The sequence below is a fragment of the Penicillium griseofulvum genome, assembly GCF_001561935.1.
Source record: "Penicillium griseofulvum strain PG3 chromosome Unknown contig_88, whole genome shotgun sequence".
NCBI lineage: Eukaryota > Fungi > Ascomycota > Eurotiomycetes > Eurotiales > Aspergillaceae > Penicillium > Penicillium griseofulvum.
In genome coordinates, this window is record NW_024467477.1 from 116,371 (window position 1) to 131,919 (window position 15,549).

The window sequence follows — 15,549 nt, forward strand, 5'->3', positions numbered from 1 at the left end:
CATCATGAGTCATGTTGATTCCTTTGCGCTAATCCCAAAACGGATTGGCGCAGCGCCGTATACATCCTAATTAGTCCACCTAGTAGAAACACTGAAATGTACTTAAGAACGTCTCCATTTATTCTCTTCCAATTCACCTCATTACCTCAACTTCAGCAAATGGCTGAGAAACATCCCATCAAAGCTCCACACGCCCCTGAGGCAAACAGCCTGTCGGCTAGCGACAGCGACTCTCGAACAGACGATGCGAGCGACTACGAGCTGACTGGAATTCCACTAGTCCTGGTCATGACTGGACTTGGTCTTTCTATATTTCTTATGTCCCTAGATTCCTCTATCATTGCCACAGCTATTCCCCGAATCACGTCACAATTCAATAGCACCAGCGATATTGGCTGGTATGGAAGTGCATACTCCTTTGCGATGTGTGCTCTGCAACCTGTCGCAGGTAAACTGTTTGCAAGTTTTGCAATGAAAGTGAGATATTCAAAGCTTTCAGTTGGAGAATAAAACCCCCATTAACAGTATTAGGACATGTTCCTCGGATGTCTTGCCGTCTTCGAACTTGGCTCATTGCTCTGCGCTCTTGCTGTTAACAGCCCTATGCTCATCGTTGGGCGTGCTATAGCTGGCATTGGGGCAGCAGGATGCTTCACAGGAGCTTTCTGTATTGTCGCAGTTTCCATCCCGTTGGTCAAGCGACCCTTCTATATTGGAATCCTTCAGTCAACATTTGGCATTGCCACTATCATTGGACCCGTGTTAGGTGGTGCATTCACAGAGCATGCGACGTGGCGGTGGTGTTTCTGGATCAACCTCCCCATCGGGGCTGTCACCATTCTCTCATTGGTTTTCTTCTTCAAACCGCCTACGCGCGATTCGACAAAAGCTCCGACGGTTCTCCGCAGACTACAAAACCTGGACCTGCTGGGCGCTTCTATTTTCGCTCCAGCCATAATCATGATCTTTTTGGCTCTTCAATGGGGAGGAACTGAGCACGCTTGGAAGAGTGCTACTATCATTGGTCTCTTCATCGGAGGCGCAGGTCTCGGCCTTGTCTTTGCTCTCTGGCAAATACGAAGAGGTGACAGTGCCATGATTCCACCGCGTCTGATTACGGAGCGTACAATGTTCTTCTCCTGTTTCAGCGAGTTCTTCGCCATGGGTGCCGTTTATATTTCGATCTACTACCTCCCAGAGTGGTTCCAGGTCATCAAAAACGCCTCGCCAACGAAATCTGGACTCATGTATCTTCCCTTGGCGCTATCAGATGTCCTCTCCGCGACCCTAACAGGCGCCTCACTTAAATATCTTGGATACCCAAATCCCTATATGCTCCTTGGAACAGGCTTGATGAGCATAGCAACGGGGCTCTTCTCTACCTTCTCCCTAAGCACCCCCCACCAACAGTGGATCCCATTCCAAGTCCTCCAGGGTCTTGGTGTGGGAATGACCCTCTCGATGCCCTATGTTGCAACACAGACAGTCCTCAAACCCGAAGATATTCCTGTCGGTACCTCATTACTACAATGCTTTCAATTCTTCGGGGCTTCCGTGAACCTCGCCATTGCGGAGGCTATCTTTGAGAACAAACTTGTCTCGCGATTGAAGGGTTGGGGATTTGAGGGCCACGAGATAGAGAAAATTATCAGTGCAGGCTCTGCCGAGGCAAGGAGTGCGGTGTCTGCGGCACAGCTTCCAGGCGTGTTGGATGCATACAACCATGCGATCACTAGGACGTTCTACGTTGCAACCAGTGTTGCCGCTTTTGCATTCCTCCTTTCCCTCGGCATCCGTTGGAGGAGTGTCAAGCCGAAACCCCAGGCTGCTGCCTCGGATGAGGAGATTAGCTCGTCAAGTCGGTAGAGTTCAGTGGCACGGATTTGTTAAGGCAAAATATAGAAGACGAAGGGTTCTTGTGAGCCATGAGAGTATGTGGATAATGACATCTTGCAGCTCGACTAATATTCAGATACGTTTGGAATAATGATGCATAGATAGCGATGTTTTAATACAAAATGCAACAGCGTTCTTCACTACACACTGGTCTCCTTCTCTGATCACATACATAAAACTTGCTTCTTACTCTACATGTAGTTATATCAGCATTGTTTGCGGTCTCAGGCATCAACTCTGAGATTAGTTTGAGACTTGAGTTCTAGACTTCTCCAATACAACTCTCTCTCTCTCTGAGACTGATCAAAATCAAACGGACTGAATTCTATACTACAACTGAGTTTATTCAGGCCCTTAAGACCCGATTTACTACGGCAAACGATCTAAAGCAGCCATTCCACCCTACCTGGGGATCGTTATTATGCTCAATCAGCTACAAGAAATCCCAGAGCTCTGCGTATCAATTGATATCAACGAAGATAAGCTAAAGGACATAAAAGATCCCGTCGCAACCTTGACGAAATATGACTTCTTCCGTTGCTACAGTGACATGATTGATAGGATCGAAAGGATCGGTCTTGACGAGAACTTGGAGCAAGCTGGATTGCCCACAGAACTAGCAGAAGAAAACTTCTTCAGTGACAAGAAGGACGAGTTCGAGTTGATGAATATACCACTGCCTGGCAAGAGTGGCAAAGACCACGTGCGGGACTAAAAGAGCCATAAAGTCCAGCGTTCATCCAATGTAGCTTGTGCCTACTGTGGTAGGTATATTCATGCTTAGTACTTACCAGTTCGCTCTCTGACTCAATCTCAATATGGAATACATCCGACTTTCTCGTCGGTCACATTATTCACCCTTGATATTTGCTGAACAGGGTAGGAATAACTCTTCTAGTTTTTGAAACAATGGTACTCAATTCAATTCAAAAACTAAGCAGCCTAGGCCAAAATGCGAACATAATCAGAAGACTAATCAAGCCATCCCCCATTGTTCAAGCCAAAGGCTTATCCAGCGACCACTAACTGCACCGACTTGACCCAAGCGAGGGAATCGCTCCTCAATCATTGCTGTATCTATGACTACAGATTTCTCAGATCTAGTCAATCCCTGGAAGAATCCAAGAAGACGAAGACCAGGATTGGTGCTAGAACCCCGTTCATCGATTCCCTGTGACAAACGATGCACCCAGTCCCGCAAGGGAACAATATCCAGGGATTCATTCGTCCCAAGGCGCTTTGCCAACATAGGGACAACATCGGAAAACAGGATATGCTGTGGATTGACCAAATTGTAGTATCGTGTGTTGGTTAAACTGCCCGTTTCGTAGACCCTCGGGGTACAAATTAGATCAGAAAAGAGCTCAGCGACGGTGTCGACTGGCATCCACTCAATCTTATTTCCAATTCCTAGCGTTTCGGGAAGACAGTCAAGCTGTACGGAGGCCTCTAGGAGGGTTGGGAACCAGTCGCGACGTGGCCATGGCATGTCTCCGTCTTCTGTGTATTTATTGACAGGGCCGGCAACTTGACCTAAGCGGAAGATATAGGATCGAATACCGGCTGAAGTGGCGGCTTGGTCTAAAAGTAGACTGGCGATGAGCTTGCTTTCTCCATAGGCTGTCTCAGTAGTCTCCGGGGATCTCAGCGTTTCCTCTGGGACAGGTGTATCTTCTTTCCAATTCGTCACTGTAGCAATAGAGGACAGGAATATAATTTGTGGATTGTGTTTGGATGTGTGGGCAAATTGAATCAGACTAACGAGGCCCTTGATATTTGGTTCGAAGTAATCCAACGGTCTGGTGAAGTCAACTGCCCAATGACAATGCAAAATATGCGTTATACTTTTCTGCAGTTCGTAGTAGACCTCCTCGGAGAGTCCTAGGAATGGCTTGGACAGGTCGGCAACCTTAGAATCTAGTTGGACGGAGTGATTCTTGCTTTCATCGTCCGGAAAGCGTTGAAGACAAATCTTCGACTCGTTTGCGCCACTTCGATTGAGACAAGTTATTTGGCTGACTTCCTGACGACGAAGAAGGGATCTTAATGTGTGAGACCCGACAAATCCGGTGGTACCAGTCAAAAGAACATGAACGCCACGGTCGGTGGAAACACTTGACTCCCGCTTTGCAGGGGAATTGGGAATTTCCTTGGAGTATCTGGTAGCCCGTTTAGCATCAAAATGTCACATTTAGTATCGGAATAGTGGCTGACCTTTGTAAAACCTTCTGGAATTCGCTTGCCTCTTGCGAATCATCCCCAAGTGGGTTTTGAGACCCTATCACGAATTCGGCGAGCTTTTGGGGCGTGGGGTTGCGATAAACAGTATCGACAGTAATAGCACGCTCAAGTTGTCCAGTCTGGCGCACAAGAGCCTTTCCAACGACGGAAGCTAGTATTTGTGTTTGACCGGAATCAAGTCCTGCAGCAAAGACGTTTCTTTGTTGATCCAACTCGCTGTCATTCGCCAGAATTCTTTCAACCAACCGAGTCAGGTCGGATGCAAGCAAGTCTTGGGAGGTCATGTCTAGAGTAAGTTCATTCAAACCCTTTGCATTCGAAGGGTCCATAGAACGGTATAAATCATCGATTTCGGTTTTGTACTGTTCAAGTGTTTTGTTACGATTGACTGTTCCCTTTGGTGTTCGGGCAAATTCTTTGTCTGGGGCGGCAATGAGAATTAATTTCTCGTCGATCTGCGCATCTCGAGAATTTCGATCATTCTCAATACCAACCGCCTCCTTGAAAGGCCCTTGAAGTTCAGGTGGGAGAACACTGTCGTAATTTAGGCTATTGTAAGGGTCGTCGAGCTCAATTAGTATTCCTGGGCGTGGTTGCTTGTTGCCGATCACCAGAGCGGCTTTGATTCCGGGAATACCACTGACTCGCCTTTCGACTGGTATTGGGTTCATTTTCTCGCCGGTGGAGAAGACGACTAAATCATCAACTCTGTACCGATACTCCCAATAATCTGGGATTGATGGGTGTTTTCGGAACACATCTTTCGTAGACCATTTGTCAAGATCAGGAAAGTTGTGAAAGACGCCTTGGTATTGTTTGCAAGAACTATCCCGATGGAGAATCAATTCAAATTCGGTCGATTGTTCCTCTGAATTTTCAAGTACTGGATGCCAGTTTATACCATTCGAGGCATGGAAGTGGTAATAGTTCCAGTGTGTTGGATCGGTTGGATACTGAATGAACGATCCACATTCGGTGCTTCCCAGGCCAACAAATAGTCTCGTTTTTGTAACGACTATGTCCCCCGACTTTTGAGCAACTGGGCCTAGACACATGTTTAAGTCAGTTTCCTCCTTATTTTACCATTGCTTCGTGACTTAGGGCTTCATACCTCCGCCTGAGAGGATGTACCGGAGCTGGGATATGTCTTCCAAAACCTCAGAATCTCGCGCTATATCGTCAATGATAGAAGGAGGTATTAAAGCCGCTTCAAGAGATTTGACTCTGAGTGCATCACGTAATATAGAAATGTTCGGTGGCTGACGAGGATATCCAAATAGAAGAACACTGCCCGAAATCAAGAGATAACAGCTTAACGCAAAGCCAGCAACATGGAAAAGAGGGAAAGCGATGTAAACCATTTTAGATTTGGACATAATTTCAAGGTGAGTCTGCATAGCTTTGGGATCTTGCTGCGATATAAGGCGCTGTGCATCAATCGCCCCCAATGCAGAGTGGGTGAACGGTACAGGCTTAGGCATACCCGTAGATCCGCTTGTATGCAGAATCTTTTCGCTTGTTAGGAACCTGAAAATGTGTGAAAAAGAAATCTAAACTGATAACTTACCACTATTGGAAGAGATGAGAGTGACCTCCAACTTCCCTCATATGGGTAGTGCTCCACTGGGTCCAAATCGCCGAGCAATTCCTCCAGGTTGCCAGCCTGAAGTATATCGACCCTTCGTTTCTGGGAAATCTTTTTGGCCGTTTCTGCAAAGTCCAAATCATATAGCAAGGCCGAGCACTGGCACTCTTTCATGAGGTGTTCGTAAATGGAAATACTCCCTCTCGGGGAAAGCAAAAGAATCTGGTTGGTTTAGTGGGCATGGCAAATATGGTCTGCACTACTTCGTACATACCCTGGCTTGTAATTTGGCTGCCGCTAATATGATCAAAAGATGTCTGAGATCACTCGGACCCAAGTATCTACTCACGCATCACATTAGCATTAAAGATCATATGTAAAAGATGGAGTGAGCGAGACATACGCAACGGTTGTTTGGGGTATAAGACCACTTCGATGTAATTTCCAGCATAGTTTGTCAATCAAAATGACCAACTGTTGGTAATTTAAAGTAACGATTTTTGGCTCATGGGAGTCCCCATCTTCCAAGATGAGAAGTTGATAGATAGCTAACTTATAGGGGTTCTGAGAGGCTGTGGCTTCGATATAGTTGAGCAATAAGCGCTCTCCAACCTTTCCATAATTGGAAGTTTCAGTCATGGTGAGAATTGTTTGAATATTGGTAGGTGGTAGGTGTTGAGGTGACTTCTCGCGTTTGTACGGGATCCTACCTACAGGACCAAATTATATACGCAGAATCCCCTTGGTAAAACGTCACACTGCATTTTTAGCATCAGAATTTTCTTCGAGCAGTCGTCGGTAAAAATACCTAGTCCAACTGTTGTCAGTCTCTTCCATCTAAAAGTCTTGGGACTTTCTACGTAAATAAATAAATAAATAGTTTCATATTGTGTGACAGACCTAAGCGAGAGAGTTCTAGATGTACGACAAGACGTAAGGTATGTCTCGGTGGCCGTCTAGGGAACTACCAATGATGAACCAAGTGGCTAAATGGGCTATGGTCACTCGGCATAACTCTCGGACCTCTTCCTGCCCTAATTTCTTTCTTCAAATACTACATTCTGAAGCTGACGTTGAAATAGGTTCTTCGGGAAATATGCGATATTGAACTTTAGTGAAATAATCGTGATTATTAAAAGAGTCTTACATCTATCGGTTTCCTACTAGAAAATTGAATATCATTTCGGATTATAAAGAGGTTACTGTTTATAATGGAACACTGTAGACCGCAGCCCGAAGCGCTTCCTGTAACCTCACGCAAAGAGCTGTTTGAAATAGTTCTCGACCGAGAGAGTCTTGACTGCTGGGAAAAGATCGTTATGCAGCAGCCCTGGAGGCCTCCGGAAAAGGCCCTGACCTTGAATATATCTCAGCGCCAGCAAAAAGTCTATGGGGAAAGTGCTGCCTCCCTGTAATTCTTCGGGTGCCGATGAGGGGTCTTCAATTATTCTCTTCATTTCATCAACAGAAATGACATTCAATTTAACCTGTTTACCCGAATACCGATGCAAAAGGTGTGCAACCTCCCGAAAGGAGATCAGATCACTTCGAAATCCGAACAATTGGTTTTCTGATCTGTCTGGGTAACGAAGCGTTTCAACAATAAAATTCGCGACGTCTACCCGGGACGAATAGTCCATTTTTGCATCCGGGTTCCCAACACAATGCATAACATATCCGTTCTTTAAGCGAGACTCATCTGTCTCAATCCACGGGCAGAGCAGCAGCTCACGAGGTGCATCATAGACTTCTGCGCATGCGACCACAGTATATGTCATCCGCCCGTCGTGGATAGATGGATGTTGAAGGACATCCTCGAGCTGCCTCATTTTTGACGCCCAGGTCTAGATGGCTATTAGAACATGCGAAGTTACTGAGATATCAGACTTACAGGATTAAGATATACATCTCCGTCAGGCAGCCAAACCACATGATGCATTCCAAACTCGCTGGGATAGAATCGTCTGGCTCCAGCTTTTGCGGCGGCATCTTGAACAACACTCTGCTTTGCAAGAATTTCGCCTCCTAAAGCACTGAAAACCACATCAACCTTCTCATCTGCCAACAATGCTGCAAGGTCATCCGTAGCAATATTCATAAGATCTACTCTCTTAACTATTGAATTTACTTCCCCATAGTCAAGTAGATCAAAATCCGAATTTGGGGGGACAAATGCAACAACTTTGAACTCCTTGGAATTGACCAGGGCTTCAAAGACAGGTTTCCCCATTTGACCATTAGCTCCAAAGAGAGCTATGGTCTTGAAAGGCGATGTCATAATGCGTTCAAAATTTAGTATAGTTTTAGGAGCCCTTCACCAAATATCAGACAATTTTCAGAGTAAGCGGTGGACTATCGATAGATAATACTTCCCTGTATATTAATGCACACACTACTCACCACTAACTGCTTCAATATCTCAGACTCTTGAAATGGTCACTAATTTTGCAACTAGACTGCATTGAAGGTCGAGTTTGAGCTCTAGGGGTCCCTTTTTGGATAAATGCGTTGCATTCTGCAATGCTTCCAAATCATGCATTGCACTCTCCCATCTGTAGGATCAAATTTATAGTAATTTACTTGCTTGTCGACATATCTGGGTCACACACATTGATGCAAGGTAGATTTCTACCTAAATCAGTACCTGATACACTGTGCAATGACTATGCCTTCAATGCTATTTGATCTTTCCTATTTAGGTATTCCGGTATGTTCGCTTATCTAAATTCGGTGTTCACATTATTGCATGTGAATATAATGTTGCAGGTAGATTCTAATAGTGTAGATTTGCTATATGAGAAGAAAAGTAGTAGTTATGGTATGTTGAATCTAAGGCATCTATATTCTCTTGGAGGCCTCAAGTCATACATCCAGCTCTCCTCCTTTCCTCTCTCGCCCACTTCGCTCCATGAAAGTCACACATGCTCTTTTCCATTGGGATTCCTTTATTGATTTCCAGATATACCCGAGAAAAGAAAAAAAAATGGAAGAAAAAGATGTTTTAATGACCTTCAACTCGCACACAACGTGAGACCTCTAGACCATCCTGTTTCTATTAAGCAATCTGTCTTAAGGCGTTTGCGTTTGCGTTTGCGGGAAACTCACAGGTTCACCAGTTGGCGCCCAACTTTCAATTAGGGTAGTCTCATAGATCAGATATGGGTTTCCCAAGGACTGTTCTTTGCTTGGATCTGCTAAAGAAGCCATCCATACCTTGTTCTCCTGATCCACACGACGAATCTTATCCCCGATCGACTCTCTCACATAGGCACGGTACTCAGGATTACCTGGCGAAATCACATTGTCGGCAATCACAGTTGTCCCGGGTCTCACTATACTGAGCTCTTCACAGAGCTTCAAATCATTGACATATTGAAGCTTTGCATGGTCAATGAAAAGCACATCAGCTGCGCCAGTCGGGTAAGTCTGCCGTAAGTTGCGGAGAGAGTCACGGCAGGGCCCGACAATAATTTCCACTACATCTTCCAATCCGGCAAGTTCCACCAAAGCCGCAGCTACAGCAGCGAACTTGAGGCTTGCTTCGAGACTGAGATACTTGCGGCCACCAGCGCGCTTTAGGGCACTGCCGAAAAACAAAGCAGAGTATCCCACATAGCCTCCCAGTTCAATCATGAAATCGGGTCGTAACTCGGGAATCAGTTTCTCGGCCACGATTTTACCTTTCTCCCAGCCGACATTCATGAGAAAGTCACGTTTGTGTCCATACTCGTCGATTGCGGCTAGAATTATCTCCGGTTTTCCTTGCATCTCTTTGTACTTTGGATGAGATTGAATAAATTCTAGAAGTCGCTCTTCGCGGCCGTCATTATGCTATTCAAGATATCAGATTCTGGGAGCTAGTGAAGTGCACGAGTTGAACATACATAGACAGCCTCCTCCGGTTTATAGACTCCGTTCTGGTGTTTTGTCATATTGAATGTCTCTGAGAAGTGTTTCGATATAGAATATTCTTTGCGACTTGGGATACTTCTTGGAGAATGAAAGCATGAGACCTCAATTTATTATATAAATTCGCTTATAGATATAGGTTTTACCTGTTTAAATCGAAGGATACTCCCTGATCTGTAGCCTTTGTTATTGATAGAACATAATGTCAATGACAGCATTTTATCGGGCCACTTGACGAATAATAATACAGAGGCAATCCAAATATTTCAAGGTATGCACAGCAACTTGTGGTACACAATTCTTTGCGCAAGACGATGATTCGTCGATCTTAACCATTTGAGGGACCTGCCGCTGAAGGAATACCGGCATATATGCTAGAAAAGCAGCCAAGTTCAAGCCAGTGATTCTGATTTAGGTTCAACGGATTGTAATGGTTGGAAATATATCCCGATGCAGAAATACACATATGTGGCTACATACGTACAACCTTGATGCATGCCGTGCAATATATATACATACCGCCGAATGTGTTTTCACCAATGAGCATACAGATAAATAACAGCTAGACATACGGTCTCCGATAAACTTCGTAACAGTGCAAAAGTTGCTCCTAAGCCTACGGGATATAATCTCCGGCTCCCGAAGATCGGATGGAGTTTGAGTGATACATCTTCGATTTCCTAGATTCTGATATAATTCACCGAATGGGTTTGATTAGTTTGAAGATAGTGGATACTCCTATACTCGGCATCTGTGGTTGTAACGTTACAACTACAATGCCATTCCGGTTGCCTTCTGCAGTGGTTCCCTCAATCTTCCACCCCGAATGGCGGTATAGATCAGTGAAAGTCTTGTTCCAATGGTCTTATTGTCCTTTGCATCCCCGGTATCTCCGGGGTGGTCCACGAGTCCTTGGTGTAGAGGAACATGCAGGGTTTGCCGTACCCAAATATAGATTTCCTTCGTCGAGGTGGCCAAATAGCGAGGAGTCGATTTTTCAATGAGGAACTGATGACGAGTTTCCCCGTGCGCCTTCTTCAAAATAGATGCAACGCCAGCCCTCCATCTCGGAAATAGTTTTATCCGATCGAAAGGTAAAGATGACTCGGAAATTGTTATCTGATCGGCGGCACAATGGGCTGAGTCTGCTGCAACTTTCTCGCACCGCGTTTCAATCTCGTCCGAGTCATTATGCGCATCCCATGATTTAGTGATGGCAACCCACAGCGTATCAAAAGGGGGTATTTCCCCAGCACGCCATAGTTCTTGGTAGAGGTCACGGAGAGATACCTTTGCAGTAGCTAAGAAGTCCAGTGTCATAGCTCGTAGATCGAGGGCTTGGCAGAGAACGTATAGATGAGCTGCACACATCATGGTCACAATATCGACACCTTCCTTAACATATCGACATGCGATCAGAGCTAGCGAGTTGACTGATTGGTTGTTCATATCCGCAACATGCACATGACTTACAACGGAATTGCTCAAAAATGCCAGTTCCGAGAAGTAAGCCGACATATTTACGTCGATACCCTTGCATGTAAACGAGATACTGGGGTCATCGAAGCAGAGATTCGGCGCTAATCCCTTGTTGAGGCTGGGATTGATGATCTCCTGACACTGTGATACAAGAAGCCTGCCAAGCATCACCAGTGCTGTTTTAGCCTTTTCCATGGCGCTCGTGATAGATGCAGCTTGGAAATTTCCACCATGATGAAATCGATCTCCCGCTACATCGATCAGTGGGTTATCGGTCGATGAATTTAACTCAATGGTAATCTGCCGATTGGCCAGTAAGAGATCTTCGGTCACAGGCCCAAGCCACTGCGGCGCAGTACGCAAGGCGTATCGATCTTGGGCGAGACCTTGCCTATGAACATGTGTCCTCTCGGCTAACATAGTTCCAGCTAAGAACCCACGGATATTGCGGGCCACTTCTCTCTGCCCCGGGTGTGGCCGACACTGTGAGATGAACTCGTCATAATTGTCCACTGATCCGAGAAGTGCCTCGGTTGACATTGCGGTGAGGACCTGGGTCAGAACAGTGAGGTTGTTGACATCATACAATGTGAGCGCAGCAGCCGCAGCACTTGGTGCAGTTCCGTTCATGATGCCGAGGCCTTCCTTTGCCCTCAAAGTTAGAGGTGTGATGTTGGCTCGACGCAGCGCATTCGCAGCTGACATCAGCTCAATCTCTATTGTTGTTTTTCCATTGCTATGACATTCCCGTCCCACCTGCACGAAGATGTCAGGACTTCCCTCAATCAATCCACCAAGATAGGCAAGTGGTGATAGATCCCCAGAGGCCGAAATACTACCTCGAAGAGGGATAAGTGGAGTAATGCCAAGGTTGAGGGCCTGGACCAATAGCTCGATAACCTCCATTCTGACAGCAGAATGCCCCCGAAGCAAGGAGTTGCATCGCAAAAGCATAGCACCCCGCACAACCTCTCGCGGCAGGGCGTGATGACTAGCGTCGTGGAACATAGTGTACGAACTATTCCCATTTTCGGGCAGTGAGAGTAGAATGCCTGATTGATGATGCTGTAGGAAGGCTTTCTGGAGTAAATCAAGTTTTCTCGTCCGTGTGTTTGCGTTGCCACCACAACCAGTATTTACCCCTTCAGTGTATAAAATCGATCAGCAACTTCACAATGAACAGAATCAAATCATTTTCCACGTACCGTATATATCCTCTCCATTATTTAAATGCGAGTTCAATGTGGCAATGCTTTCCTGAACCCGAGCCACAATGGGATCGGACTGTAGGATTGAAGCATCAACTAAGAGCCTAAAAGTGTGCCATGGGGATCAAAATCTAGACACCATCAAGACTTCTGAGTAATTCACCTTGCCACGGCAACAATATGGGCTACCTGCAATGATTCAGGCTCCCCGTCTAATGTAACCACGCTAGCTCTGCCGCTATTCTCATTGAGAATTCTCCAAGCCCTACGGACTTCATCAAGGTGCGTCAGCATGATTGTCTTATCTTCCAAAAAGGAAATAGACTTTTCGAAGGTAGCCGTGATATGGAATTTAACGATGATGATATAGTTGTTTGTAAATGGGATTGTTCGTAGTGGAGTGTAAAGACATCTGTCCTGTGATTCGAGTAAAGTACCGATTCTTATGCTTTCTCTGGGCCTAGTATATACGCATTGTAATGTCCATACACATTTACCCATTAAGTTTATTGTGTCTCAGAATAAATGCATACAAGTGCATATTAATAGTCACTCTGACATTCCTCGGGTAGATGGATCAACTGTATCACGAGGTTATGCCTAAGTCCCGGAAAGGAAAGTGAGATTCTTGGTCATGGATGCCTTCGAAGAATTGGCGTAAGTCCCCGAACACTGTGAAGGGGATATAGGCATGAGGAGACGGCAGGAATACTAGGCCGGGGCCTGACCTTCAAACAACAACAAGCTCCAACCGCTTTCCTACTGCAAAATGACGCCAGATGAATTTAGTGTCGATGTTCTCATTGTTGGCGCAGGCCCTGCAGGGTGCGTTTTTCATGTGGGACTAGCAAGATTGGTACCTCGTTGACAACTTTTTTGCAGACTCATGGCCGCGACTTGGATGGCACAGACAGGAATCAAGGCCATGCTAATTGACAAAAAGGCGCAGAGGACCCAGGTCGGGCATGCAGATGGGGTAGAAAGCCGCACATTAGAGATACTAGACAGTTTCGGACTAGCAGAATCCATCTACAGGGATGCCAATCTCACTATTGACTTGTGCTTGTGGGTAAGTGAATATATATTGTTTGGTACTTGGAGGAATCGGATTAGTCTTCTTTGCTTTTCTCTTTCTCTCGCTGACCTTTGAGCACTATGCAGAATGAGTTGGAGAATGGTGACATACAACGTCAAGCGCAGCTCAACAATGTAAGCCCAGGACTTTCCCGGTATCAAGAAGCCACTTATGGGCAGGGGAAGCTTGAGGAGATCTTTTTGCAATTTCTTCAATCTCATAGCTCAGTCGAGGTTCGATGGAACACGTCGCCTGTCAAATTGGATATTTTGCAAAAATGCACAGACTATCCTGTGAGAGTGATGATACAAACAAAACAAGCGGATGCAGAGGTATATAACTCCTTTTTCGTTCGATCTGGAAATAAAATTAACAACTGCCATAGTGTACCTCGGCCGTGGTAAATGCCAGATACGTGGTTGGTTGCGATGGAGCCCGAAGTTGGGTCCGAACGAGGCTCGGTCTTAAGCTCGAGGGAGATCACATGAACGAGAGTTGGGGAGTTATTGATGTGATACCTGTGACCGATTTTCGTGAGCTTGACCTGCTAGCCCCTTTGCTCCGATTGATCACTGATGCAAGCTAAAGCCGACATCCGCAAAAGATGCATCATAAAATCCAAGGCTGGCCATATGATGATTATACCTCGGGAAGAAAGACTGGTTCGGTTTTATGTTCAGCTTTCTCCCAGAGCCGCCGCGCTATTCAAGGCAGACTACCATCCGAAGACCCTGGTAACCATCGTGAAAGATATCCTCCGTCCGTATATCTTCGAGGCGCCATGCATTGAATGGTCGACCATATACACAGTTAGTCCAAGTCCGTTGCTCGTGGTATCATGGCAGTAATTTAACACAACCTATATAGGTTGGGCAAACACTGTGTCCCACTCTGTCGAAATATAACCGAGTGTTCCTGGCCGGTGATGCGGTACACACCCATTCGCCCAAGGCTGGAAAGGGCATGAACGTCAGCATCCAAGACACGTTCAATCTAGGCTGGAAATTAGCTTCTGTGATTAAAGGAAAGGCCACACCCAACATTTTGCATACATACGAGGCCGAGCGTCGTGCGGTCGCGATGCAGCTAATCGCCTTTGATAAACGAATGGTCATGGGGATTGGTGAAAAAGAGCCAACGTCAGATACCATCGGACAAAACGGGGGTACCCTTCGCGCAACTCTCGAGGAGGAAAATACCTCTCAGTCTGGGTCACAGGCCTGCTATCAACCCGGTCTGCTTGTAACACAAGCATGGGACAACAGACGAACTCGGAAGGGCCAGGTGCTAGAGTCGATGCTCCCACACAGCAAAACCAATCTCGCCACAAATATTGTTGTGGGTGCAAGAATACCGAGTGCAGAAGTCTTGTGCCAGAGCGACTCTCGCCCTCATCATATCCAACGACTGCTTTGGAGTACTGGAGGGTGGTACTTGCTAGTTTTTGGCGGTGATATATTGGAGAAGTCTCAAATGAGTCGGCTCCAACATCTTGGCTTGCGGCTTGGGCGAAAAGACTCTCTCATGAATAGAATCAATCAGCAGAGTGATCCAGTCGGTAGGATTACGACTTACCTATTTCACTGTGCCCCCCGAGACAAGGTTGTGTTAATGGAGTTACCGCAGGTCTTCAGACCGTTTGACAGAAAGCTTGGATATGATTATTGGAAAGTTTTTGCCGATAATCAGCCATATAGCGAGGAACGTGGATCTGCTCATGAGTTTTATGGGGTCTCGGCGGAAGGGTGTATGGTCCTCGTGCGTCCTGACCAACATGTTGCATTTATTGGGTCATTGAAAGACTTGCATGAGGTCGAAAGGTTTTTAAGAAGCTTCATGCTTGTTAGTATAGAATGAGGTAGGTTGGCAAACCTCCAGTGTACCAACATCACCATTGTTGACAGCAACATCCACCTCGACAATGGCACAGTCGAAGGCGGGTACTTGTGTGGGAACGTCACGAGTCTAATATGGCTTAATTGAACCAGTATAGAAAAATTTGACATAAAATCCATATACGTATGCATGATGCCAGATGAGATGAGGTTGCAGTGGCCGCAATATAAATGCAGTGTACGTGTACTGGGGAAGCGGAGGATAAAATGTAAATTAGGCTGGACATTAGCATCAAAGTCCGATGTAGTGTAGGGGTTATC

At 45.9% G+C, this 15,549-nt stretch overlaps 6 protein-coding genes across 6 annotated transcripts; 2 read left to right on the plus strand and 4 right to left on the minus strand.

The window, feature by feature from the left end:
* Positions 1 to 159: 159 nt before the first annotated feature.
* Positions 160 to 2,611, plus strand: PGRI_040110 (MDR family MFS transporter; the record flags this gene model as incomplete). The annotated part of the gene is made up of 3 exons (XM_040791724.1): positions 160 to 477; positions 532 to 1,858; positions 2,256 to 2,611. The coding sequence occupies 3 exons, from the start codon at positions 160 to 162 to the stop codon at positions 2,609 to 2,611; spliced, it is 2,001 nt and encodes a 666-aa protein (XP_040643998.1).
* A 261-nt stretch (positions 2,612 to 2,872) lies between these two features.
* Positions 2,873 to 6,361, minus strand: PGRI_040120 (Male sterility, NAD-binding; the record flags this gene model as incomplete). Its single annotated transcript, XM_040791725.1, has 6 exons — positions 2,873 to 4,055; positions 4,111 to 5,182; positions 5,249 to 5,645; positions 5,705 to 5,944; positions 5,997 to 6,063; positions 6,126 to 6,361. The coding sequence occupies 6 exons, from the start codon at positions 6,359 to 6,361 to the stop codon at positions 2,873 to 2,875; spliced, it is 3,195 nt and encodes a 1,064-aa protein (XP_040643999.1).
* A 614-nt stretch (positions 6,362 to 6,975) lies between these two features.
* Positions 6,976 to 8,000, minus strand: PGRI_040130 (uncharacterized protein; the record flags this gene model as incomplete). Its single annotated transcript, XM_040791726.1, has 2 exons — positions 6,976 to 7,566; positions 7,614 to 8,000. The coding sequence occupies 2 exons, from the start codon at positions 7,998 to 8,000 to the stop codon at positions 6,976 to 6,978; spliced, it is 978 nt and encodes a 325-aa protein (XP_040644000.1).
* A 791-nt stretch (positions 8,001 to 8,791) lies between these two features.
* On the minus strand, positions 8,792 to 9,654 carry PGRI_040140 (O-methyltransferase; the record flags this gene model as incomplete). The annotated part of the gene is made up of 2 exons (XM_040791727.1): positions 8,792 to 9,553; positions 9,607 to 9,654. The coding sequence occupies 2 exons, from the start codon at positions 9,652 to 9,654 to the stop codon at positions 8,792 to 8,794; spliced, it is 810 nt and encodes a 269-aa protein (XP_040644001.1).
* Positions 9,655 to 10,402: 748 nt separating this feature from the next.
* On the minus strand, positions 10,403 to 12,016 carry PGRI_040150 (aromatic amino acid ammonia-lyase; the record flags this gene model as incomplete). The annotated part of the gene is made up of 1 exon (XM_040791728.1): positions 10,403 to 12,016. The coding sequence occupies one exon, from the start codon at positions 12,014 to 12,016 to the stop codon at positions 10,403 to 10,405; it is 1,614 nt and encodes a 537-aa protein (XP_040644002.1).
* Positions 12,017 to 13,087: 1,071 nt separating this feature from the next.
* PGRI_040160 (putative FAD monooxygenase) lies at positions 13,088 to 15,250 on the plus strand (the record flags this gene model as incomplete). Its single annotated transcript, XM_040791729.1, has 6 exons — positions 13,088 to 13,143; positions 13,201 to 13,387; positions 13,480 to 13,725; positions 13,779 to 13,926; positions 13,982 to 14,202; positions 14,261 to 15,250. The coding sequence occupies 6 exons, from the start codon at positions 13,088 to 13,090 to the stop codon at positions 15,248 to 15,250; spliced, it is 1,848 nt and encodes a 615-aa protein (XP_040644003.1).
* Positions 15,251 to 15,549: the final 299 nt, after the last annotated feature.